The 11,683-nt window shown below is 31.9% G+C and overlaps 1 protein-coding gene across 1 annotated transcript; it reads right to left on the bottom strand.

The window, feature by feature from the left end:
- Positions 1 to 9,213: 9,213 nt before the first annotated feature.
- On the bottom strand, positions 9,214 to 10,910 carry LOC105625544 (RING finger protein 121). Its single transcript, XM_012206868.1, has 7 exons — positions 10,875 to 10,910; positions 10,559 to 10,593; positions 10,277 to 10,418; positions 10,046 to 10,200; positions 9,747 to 9,975; positions 9,429 to 9,664; positions 9,214 to 9,334 (listed from the first exon to the last, which is right to left on the bottom strand). The coding sequence occupies exons 1-7, from the start codon at positions 10,908 to 10,910 to the stop codon at positions 9,214 to 9,216; spliced, it is 954 nt and encodes a 317-aa protein (XP_012062258.1).
- Positions 10,911 to 11,683: the final 773 nt, after the last annotated feature.

The raw sequence follows: 11,683 nt of genomic DNA on the forward strand, positions 1-11,683 counted from the left end.
AGAGAGAGAGAGAGAGAGAGAAAGAGAAAGAGACAAAGGAGAGCAAATATACAGCAGATATTTTTAACAAGGCGCAAATTTGATGTACTAGATGCGAAACAAGCAATTGTAAATATAACTACTCGAACTCTTAATGGTAAATGTAGATAAAACATCGTAACATAATGCGCGAGAACGATCGTAAACTCAAGTGGAACTGTCGATACAGCTTTTTTATATGTATACAAAGAAAAAAATGACACACATACACAGACATATATACGCGTGAAGGTATAGAAACTTACTTGTGCCCCCGTGATATACTCGAATGCAAGAAATGGGTTAAATCGCGAAGTTATATCGGACGCGTCGCGGTAAAAAAATAAATAAATAAATAAATAAATAAATAAATAAATAAATAAAAAGGAAGAAAGAGGAAGAAAGAGATTTTGTCGGGAGAAAGCGTGACGTTCGCACGAAATGAACGGTTTTTACGTTAAATCTTGACTCAGGCCTATGCACGATTGACACACAAACACATAAACACACTATCGCTTCAAATCGGCCGGATGCATAGCATAACCGGCAATCGTTATCTCATTGATTCTGCTGCACATGCAAACGCGTAATTGAATGAATCAAGTATAAATGTGGCATCTGAAATCGAAATCTATCAAGTCCTTAAGATTTATAAAAATTTAATTTATTTAAAAAATATAATTTATTTTATACTTATAAAGCAAGTTCGTGGACTTTTTCACATGATGTCAAAGCAAATGGAATGACACATTGATTTTCTAATAATGAAATTAGTCATGTGAAAGTTCGTAAAAAGTATTAAATGTTAAAGGAAATTGACATGAGAAAATGATAAAAAAGGCAGTCAATTTTATCGTTTCAGAATTGTTGTATTGCCTCATTTATTAAATCAACTTTCCTCACTCGAGCTTTATAAATAAATTTCAAACTTGATGAATTTTGAATCGTGGTTGCCTGAGATATGAACAAATCTATCCGATTTGTCGTAGACAAAGTAGACACGTGTAAATAGGTATCGATATCACGTAAACGTAAGAACTATTGCAGCGTGATATCGTCGCGTAATAAAAAGCGATGTGACACGACGTGACGAGACGAGCAACGGTCGTAACGGGATGCGTCGAAGTAATAATGTCCAGAAAAAATAATAATATAATAAAAATAATAATAATAGTAAAATGATAAGTAATAAAAATAATAAATAGAATAATAAATAATAATGGGAAAAACGATAATATTACCATTATACGGAAAATGCCCCGCCTATCTTTCTACTAAAAATGAAAAATTATTTTTTGAATTGTGTCGTCGAAGAAGCCCTATATAACCGTGTGTATGTGGGATCGCCCTGTGAAAAAGAACCTCATCCCCGTGCTCCGCCGAAGAGAGCATCCCAGTAAAAAATAGTTGGATTAACAAGAATCGATGTATGCAGAGAAATTCGTTTCGTCAAAGTTATAAATTCCTAATCCTTAAAATATAGGAGATTGGTTTTGCGATGATGAAACTTTTTTTTAGATCCTTTAATACATATCTATTCAATTCTCATTGAGAAAGAAAAAAAATTAGAAATTTTTACGAAACGTTGAAACATGAAATTTTCTCTATACAGAATTAAATTCGATATCAGAGTATTTTCCTTCTTTTGTAAAATATTGATGAGTATATATCCGATTTTTTATAATGCAATTTTAAAACCAATCTCCCTGGCTTCGAAGATCAGGCATCGAAATAAATTTCTTTCGATTCATGTTAATTCATCTATCTTTTACAGGATACAACCTTAGCCCCTCCTCTCTGTAACTGATATAGCTGAACTTGTCGGTGTTTATCAATATTGAGTAAATAAGGAAAAAAAGTAAAAAGTGTAGAAGTCTGTGGTTCGGGTCGAATGAAGTAACTGACTAATAGAAAGTAAAGAATGCAAAAAACGAATATAACGCATAATATATATAAATATATATGTATAAATATATATATATATATATATATATATATATATATATATACATAGTAGGGTACACAGTGGTGAGCCAACATGCGAGCCCACGCAGCTCCATCACGTTGTATTCCGCGTAGACGATATATAATTAAAAGGAAAAAAAATAAAAATACATAATCACAAACGTACGTATTAGTTGACGAGTTAACATGGGATTTAGCGAAAGATTAAGGGAGTGTGCTAGTGAACCTTACAAGTAACATCGCTGTACATATCTGTTGTGTATAGCCGACAACATGCCACTATCCCGCGAAAGTAGTGTTCATGTCCTCGTATCACGAAAGATTTTCTACCATGAAATGCAAGAGATTTTAGCGACGGGACCTCATTGATTTATGACACTTGGTTTTCATTAATCACCATTACATTTTTAATCCCACATCACATTTTTCTAGATCAGAGTTATGAAAATTTTGAGTTGTCAATCATATCTCTCTCGCATCACTTTTACAAAAAAGTAGATAAATTGATAGAAATCATATATGTTTTATATCGTAAAAATGACTAAAAAACGCTCCGCTAGAATTCTTGTTATTTCATGACACTTTCTATCTTAAACATCTTAAATTTGACACGTCTTTTCGTCTTCAGAAGGGAGCCCGAGGCTGGACGAGGCATATCGATCTGTGATTCATTCCATATGTCAAACCATTGACGCAAAGGCAAAATTTTATTTTCCTCCGTATAAATAGTAAGGAGAATTCAGTAGCTTTGACGCGGAAAATTGCTCAGCCATCAAAGCCTCGAGATCCCTTCAAACACATTCTCGTCTACATCAGCTTCTCAAAACCATAGTTAAATTGCTTCGGAGCGATTCTCCTTACATCACTATAATCTCGAGCAAGTGATCTTCTTTGTCACTTCACGTACCGAGACGTAAACCAACATACGTAGAACCAACATTCAAGAGATGAAAATTATTTGCTCAAGATTATAAAAATACAGCAGTAGAAATCATAATTTTTCGATCCTTTCGGTAACTAAAGAGATTCAGCACAAACGCTTGCCCGACCGAAGTTATAACCGAGAACTTTTCAAGAATGCGTTTTGACTCGTTAACATCACTTCCAGAATTTCATATGTTAATTACTTGAGGAAAAAAAAGATCTATTTTTTGCTGTGGAAAGCTGAAAAGTTTCAAAATTTCTTAAACGTCATTATTGAACGTCACAATTTAAAGCAAATATATCTTTAAAAATGTTTTGAAAATACATACAATATCAGCTAAAAGTATCAGTCAAAAAAGTCAATATCAGTTAACAAATTTGGATCGTAAATACAGACTGAAACCAAGTATAAAAAATAAAAATAATTTATATAAGCTTATAATGGCTTTTGCAGTGTAATTGTCATGCTATCACTTTGAATAATTTAAAAACAAATAAGTGAATTCAAATGAATTTTTGCACGAATATTTATTATAATTTTAATATATATAATAATTTGATTTTGTAATGTTCCCATCAAATTTGTAAATTATAATGTCAAATTGTCCAATTTGAGTTATTTTTAATCATTTCTATAGATCTCGTCACTACTCTAATATATCATTAATTTACTTAACTAAAATAATTAATCTCATTCAAGAAAATGTATTAAATTTGTATCAAATTTAATTGATTATTTATTAAATGCAAATACACGTTAATATAGACGTTTACTTTAAAACTAAATACAGAAATAGATTGAAATTTACATTTCAACAAACATGGAAGTAAAAAATAACAAAATCTTGTTTAATTCAAGAGATTAGGTTGCATCTTTGCGATTTAACAGTATTTGAAATGTAACACATACATCCTTAAAGTAACAGAATAAGACCGCTTCTCCGACAATGTTCTCGAATATTGCTTCCTTTGGGTGACGCGTGTTCCTTCGATATTGCGTTCTTGATGATCTCCTCGGCTCTAAGCACAAGGAAATACAATCCCGTAGCGCTTGTTACTGAGTTATCCATTGACACGCCGTTATTCAATACGCACGCATTGTAGTTTCGTAGAATGCTCAGCATGCAGCAGCGGCTTCTCGGCGTGGCGGCGGGTAGACGCCGCAGGCGATTTTTCTATGTATGTCGCGTCTACTTGCAAAAAAAATGATACGTAATAACGGGAGAGAGAAAAAGAAACAGAAAACGATACGATATGTTTAGAAAAAGAAGTCCTGTACTCGAATTAACTTTACGCTTAGCGCAAAGTAAAGTAGCGTTTCCTTCGAGCGCAAGAGCCGCGTGAATTTCGCTCTCTTTGATTTTTCCCTCGGCGTTTTTATTTACGCACTTCATAAAGCGGATGTATCCTAACAACAATTCATTCCCGCCGAATTCATGTAAAGTAATCGACACTCATTATATTATAAGAAGAACGAGCAATTCTAAAGAATATTGAAGCATCAGCTTCGATTTAAGAATTCTGACATAAAAAATATAACATAATTTTACAAATAAAACCATGTGGCGTCCGCTAAAAGTGCTATTTTGCTTCTTCGATTCCCAATGTTTCCAAACGGATCCAAGAAAATCTCTGAATTTATGCTAGGAGGTTCTCGAAAGAAATCCGTGTATAATACGTGTTTATATCCGAATGTGAATCTCAAATACCTCTTGAACAACATTGCGGAATCGAAGGATCTGGGGAGAAAATAAAGGAAAAATGAAGAGCGCGAGATTCCCGATGCGGCTCATCGCGGGAGGGTGCAAAATTTATTATTGTTACGCCGGATCGCGATCGGCGGTCGACACGCGACTAAGGAAAAAAAGCAATACTTCATAACTATCTTATATGTCTTTGGAATGCCGTTGAAAGTCCGGCGGTAGAATCGAAGGATGATAATATGTCAAAAGTGAAGAAAACGTGAGGAAGGATGCATGAAAAGCTAAAAGAGAGAGCGTGCGTGTGAGAGAAAGAGAAATATATATATAAATTAATATATATATATATATATAAATATATAAATATGCGAGTTGCGTTATAACGATAGTTATTGCGAGGGGAAAGGAAGGAAGTCGTGCGCTTTTTCTTTTATATATATTATATATAATGTATACACAGGCGAGTCGCGAGACACCGCTCGTCGGACGCGCTCGTCGCGCTTCTTTCTACATGCCTCCGAGAAATTGCGGCGGTCGCGTGATATTTCGTTTTGTACATATAATACGAAAAAGAATGATATATCGTTCCGTTGACGAAGCGCTTCTTGTGGCCCTGCGACTGATACAACACGGAATCTTCGCGATACTTCGGACACGGTGAATGCGTTTAAAGATCAATTGCGAGGCGATTCTCACTTTAGACGCGTGTCATACACATTCCTTACAGAAATTTAATACTAGAGATTATTTACTTCAGAAATGTAATACTAGTGATTAATTACTTATCAAGTACCAAATAACACTGCTTTTAATATAATCAAGATAAATAATTAATCACATTTTAGTATTAATTGGATTTTTGTAAAGGACTGCAATCGTTTTTCGCGCAAATGACATCACCGTATCCAAGAAATCCTCGAAAGGTCCAAAACAGAGAGTCATCTGAATGTAAGAAACTACAGGTGTCATGAGAATTTTTATCCTAGACTTTTAATAAATCTTGTAAGCCCCTCGCTATGTCCGAAGCGTCGTAGGAAGCCTCTGTTATCATTTTCGCGAGCGACGAGATGAAAAAAAAGAGAGCTGCTAACGTAAAAAAAAAAAGAAGAGCCACAATCGTATGCGACATTGATGTTGTTAATTAGGGTACCTACAATTATATCCGTAGCAATGGTAGTTTCGTACACCCGTGCCCGCAAAAGGAAAAAAAGGAAAAACCATCTCACCGTAGCGACCTTTATACTTTCATATAAAGACGGCGGTCAATTTATACACGGAGAAAGAGGAAATGGAGGAAGTAAAAATTTTACTGGCATCTATTCTTGGCATTGGCGTGACGGTGAACGCGGCTCGGGTCCCGACAGTCGGTATCCTCGCGTGGGACTCTAACGGCGAACCGACGATCACCGACACGACCGATACACAATGCTCGCCCGTTCGTCTGTACTTTACTTTCTGTTTTTCGTGAACTTGTACATATTAATTGCGATTATGTAAATATCTTGAACACACATGTAAACACGCGCATGTGCCTGCGCGCAAGTTTATTTTAAAGACTACATCACGAGATATATATGTATAAATATATGTGATCACACACACACACATATATATATATATACATATATAGAAATATATTTACCATGTAATGATATTTAACAATAAGGTAACATATATTCTATACTCTTACACGCTAAGTACTCAATAAATATATCTATAAAATTTCCCCGTGTTTGTGAATGTCTGCCCCTGGACCCATCCTAACGATCCCGTCGTTTCGTGGCGTCTGAACTATCCAACAAGCCAAAGATCAAGTTTCGAGTGTTAACGTCAACACCTCTGTTCATCGAATTCATTGAAAGATAATCGTTAAATGTGTTTTCACCCTTGGCCTCTGTTATCTCATCCTCACTTTCCTACGCCACCCTTCACACCTCGCCTCGGAATTTCATTCCACAAGTGTCCGCGAAAGACTTTAGGTTTATAGGCAAATATATATGTATATAAATATAAATATGAATTATATATAATACTCTCGCGACGGGTCCGACATGGTCTGACAAGTACCTATGGATACGTGATGTGATGAAAGTTGTTTTTCTATCGATAATAACGAGAAAGTTAATTAAAGTCTTTTAGTAACATCACTGATAAGTTGTTATCATTGTCTTTCTCTCTCTCTTACTGTGCCCACACACATACACGCACACATGTATACATTATCTTGAACCCTATACGCGTCCAACGAGATCATATCCTTTCTCAAATCTCTTACAATTAGTAAGAGACTTTGAGTGTAAATAGGAACTTATCTGTCGATGCTAGCAGAAAAATTATCTAAGCGTTATTATATAGCGTGCGGTAGTAGTTAATCCGTTACATCCGTTACGATGTTTTTTCATGCTGATCCTCCTTCGTATTTGTTACTCTGTAAAAATTATGAAAAGAAAAAGATAATCGCAAATTCATTCAAAGTTCTATAAATTATAAGCAATATTGATTGTGCTCAGGGAAAATTGCTTACAAGAAACAAAGATACACCTTAACTCCCTCATAACTAAATAACGCTCCTTTTCATCGTTTATATTACTTTCGCTAATATTATTATGAAAAATATTAATATATATTTTAATTTACAAAATATCTTATTCTCTTACTTACAAATATTATTCTCAAATTAGGTCTTGAATTTACCAATAATTATTAAAATGATGCTGATTCTTGTAATAAATTTTTTAGCCGTGAGAGAGTTAACAATAGTTAGAAATTGATGAAAAATAAATACAGTTATACATTTCACATTAATGTAATTTAAACTATTACTTTAAGGTTTAGTTTTTTAGAAATTCAACGAATGAATTTTTTCTTCCGGACTAACTACCGGACTAACAAGAACGCAATACGGAGGAATTGAATACCACAGCTAAGTATGTCGTTTTGTACATAATTTTATTGCAAAAGACGTGTTCTTGACAGTAGCTGCATTCTTTACAAATAGTCGATTACATACTATTTTCTGTATACAACAAGAGATACATGTTACATTCTCGTTAGACTATTATAATCAAACAGCATAATACACTAACAAACTTCACACTTGTCGAATTAAAAGGAACAGAATAAAAGTAATAATTACTAAGTGTTAAGAATGTAACATATATCGGATACTCTTCTTCTTTAGAACGATCTTAAAAAGGAAATACTATAAATAATAATTAATATTACATTTTAGAAACATCTCTCAATATTTAGAGCGACTAGCAACAGAGTTAAGTGCAACTATAATACAACAATGATAATACATATGCATGTATAATATAATACTTTAATCTCCATTTTTTGAATGTTGCGAAACTGTGATATTTACTAGAAACTTGTGATATTTACTAGAAAAATGTTATTACTCGTAAAAGATTTACTATAGGAAATAAAAATTAAATGAAAAAAAGTAATTTTTTTAAGAATACTTATGCAATCAAATTTGCAACAGAATCTGACAGAGTTAAAAATATCGATTTATTCACTAATAAAAAGAAACATATTTATTAGATGGATAATTTTCTCTAATTACAATTTGTAATTTCATAAATGAAATACTTTTCCGATTTACATCTCACAATTGCAAAATTATTAATCAGAGAAATATCATTAACACAATTTGAAAAAAGATATGTACATGTCAATTATTTGATGTAAACTTAACATATTTTTTACATAAATTATACATTATAATATGAACATTTTGTAAGTAATCATACAATTTACGGAATATATACATGCATTCTTGACTTTCTCGTAAATGCATATTTTCTGACAAAGCAAATATTGGAAGCAGCACCCATAACTGGCTTAAGTTAGGAATGATGGAATGTATTTGTTAATAGTAGGAAGTTATTAGAACACATTTGCAAGTATAAAAGACAAATGAATAGAAATTTAACACGTCACTATAACTTATTTGACTGCTAAAACTGTTGAGACGGAATTAGTTTAAATAGAGCAATGTAGAAGATAATAGGACAATGATTTAATCCTCCTCATGTCTTTCATGAAATATTATTCATGCAACAACTATTTTCAAAAACAATGTTTTTAACATGCGTTCAAAAAATCTTTTCAGAAGGAAAAAACAAAAATATCACATTTTTCACTAATTCTTATATTAAATTACTCATTAATTTAATATGTGACACGCTTTTTTTTAGATATATATTTACATTATATCTAGTTTACACATTCTCAATAAGCTTTAATATTTGTTATTATGAAAGATTTCATATAACGAATTTTTCTATTTTGTTTCTTTAATTTAAAGAAATGTTTATATGTTCATTGAGTCAATAAGATTTTTCGAACGCTATTTTTATGGATATCTCTTTTCTAGAGTCAACATGTAGTATCATCATTAATTTAGACAAGAGTAGGATTTTTACTGCATTATATTTCCTATCTAATAAAATTTTTTTTATGAGTAACAAAAATAATAACAGCATGTACAAAAATACAAACACAGTATTGAGATGCCTAACAATAAGTTATCATTCTCTTTAGCGTTGCAATAACAATGATGCATGTGAGAATAGTTGATTTTTACCAACATTGTTACTTACTCAAGGCCCAGAGCCCAATTGATACCTTGAACTAGAAACAAAATTAACGGTTGCCATGCAACAAGCCATCTTAACCAATCCAGCAATTGACCGTATAAAACGTGCGGCCGTTGCCAACTGCATTGTTCGTTAAGGCATTTAATAAATATTTTTTGAGCCATAAAACGGCTGTTAATAGTAATTTTTTTCGTGTTACATTATAAAAGGATACGGATTGCGGAACATTTTCGTTAAGTCGACTTTCTCTTTGCAATAAGGACAAGTTTGCTTTTTCCCCACAATGCACCAGCCTCTAATGCAAAACTCGTGAAAAACATGGCCGCAAGTAAGCTTGTATGTATTTTCAATCACACCTTCCTCATGCTCAGAAACTAGAAGTTTGTTTCCACATACTGCACAAACATTTACCTCCAGAATCCTGGTTGGCATGCTATCGGGAGTATAATACTGAAAATCACATTAAACATTATAAAATTACATATATAACATATATTTAACGTCTTATACAATGCATATGTCTAATATGTACTCCGATATGTGATGCCATTGTGTCAGCACATATTTCAGCAATATCTCTTCCTAATACTCCAAAGTAAAGACCGTAAAATATGAACAACATGCCCCAATCCATCCAAACATGAGGCTTAACATTTAATATGATATTTAGACCAAAGAATGTAAGCAAAATTAAAATATATCCAATTATACCCAATACATAGCTGAGCTTATAAATAAAATAAAACCATTTGTACACTAATCTGCAAAGGAATAAAGTTTTATTATTTTATGATTATTGCTGATACATCATTAATAATTACTTGGCATTACCTAGGTGTGGTACCTTCGATTGGTCTCTGAATGGCTTTTCTTACTACTAAACCTGTTATACACGAGGATAAAAGCCATAAAAATATAAATCTCCACCAGTGATTCTTCAAACTAATTCCAAATGGAATAATCCACATGGCTACAAGTGTTACAAGCTGCAAAAAAAATATTATATTAATATATAATTTCAGATATTTGAAATGTGATAAAGAAAACAATATTTTATTCCACCTGGTATGACTTAAAGTGCCTCTTCTTCCACTCAATTAGTACAATCTGTGCTACTGTTAATGTCACTAACAATATAAGCAGCATTTCTGCGTGCATAGATTCGTGACCTCGATGTTGTTCGTGCATCTTTATGTGCTCCACTCTAGAAAATTAGTTTAATATAAATTACATTGATATATGTTTCCACATTTTTTTTTTCTAATCGTAGACATTACAAGTGAAACTGTAAAAACCGACAAAAGGTTTTTGTTATAAATAACTATATAATTTTATATAACTTGCCTCCATTTTTCCTCTGGAGTCAATTCTGCTTCGCTCTAAAAATAAAAAGTGTAACAGCTACAAAATACTAAAGAGAAACATGTCCAATATAAAATAATATGAAAAATTTCTTAATGAAAAGATTATGCAGTCTTTGAACAAACACATCGAAAAAATATTATGTATGTCAAAAATAAAGATAAGGAAAAATATATATTGAACTTTTGCAAGTCAGCGAATAATTACGCTATGATTATTATTCGAAAGGTTATGTTTTGATAACGCGTACCACATTCATATAATCAAGTGACTAAATACATAAAATTATAGCACGTACTTTGTTTGGCATTTGATGTAAATTCGTGGTGTGCATCGTGAATGTTGTATCACATTAAATGTTGTATCACAGAGAAATATGTGTTAACAAACTGAAGCGGCTGCCGCGTTGCAGAAACATCTTAATAGTTAGCACATCTTAGAATATCGTTAGCAGTACTGAACATTCACTGAATGACCGGCATTTAAGTTATCTGCATTATCATGAAAAAATTTCTGCCAATTATATTATTTTTCCTGATAATATATGTCCGATATTCTTTTGACTTTCTGTCAATTTTTGAGAATTCGAATTTTTGCAACTCTATATACATATATATTATAAAATTTTTAAAAATTTAAAATTATAATTGCTAAAATAGTTAGTATTTGTCTGATTATTAGGTATATTTTTCTTATTTTCTAAAAATTTAAATTTTTGTCTAAAATCTTACAAATTTTCAAAATTGCAGTTTTGAAATTTTAATAGTAATATCATTTCTTACTTGATTATATTCCGATATTTTACTTGTATTTAGAATTTCATAGTTCAAATTTTTTACTATTAGAAACTCTTAGAAATTTACAAATGCTTCTTTGCTGATTTTTTATACCAATGCTTTGTTAATTTTTGATCATTCAAAGTTTCGCGGTTCATAAAATACAAAAAAATATATAAAATATTATATTATCTATTATCGATAATTATGAATTTGCAATTGATAAATTACTATGAGTCGATAAAGGTAACTACAAAGTTTGATTTTATTATTTTTATTTTTATTTTTAGATTTTAATTTTTATTGAAATTTTGTTATCGCATTGGTCTGC

This window comes from Atta cephalotes, assembly GCF_000143395.1.
Source record: "Atta cephalotes unplaced genomic scaffold scaffold00003, whole genome shotgun sequence".
NCBI classification, from domain to species: Eukaryota; Metazoa; Arthropoda; class Insecta; order Hymenoptera; family Formicidae; genus Atta; species Atta cephalotes.

What these genes read in the sequence shown, in the direction of transcription:
- LOC105625544 (XM_012206868.1), bottom strand. Translation starts at nt 10,910, where the DNA reads ATGCACACCACGAATTTACATCAAATGCCAAACAAA. An exon ending in ATCGAAGGTACCACACCTAG is followed by an intron (nt 9,976 to 10,045) that starts GTAATGCCAAGT and finishes ATTCCTTTGCAG; the next exon opens with ATTAGTGTACAAATGGTTTT. An exon ending in CAATGGCATCACATATCGGA is followed by an intron (nt 9,665 to 9,746) that starts GTACATATTAGA and finishes TGTGATTTTCAG; the next exon opens with TATTATACTCCCGATAGCAT.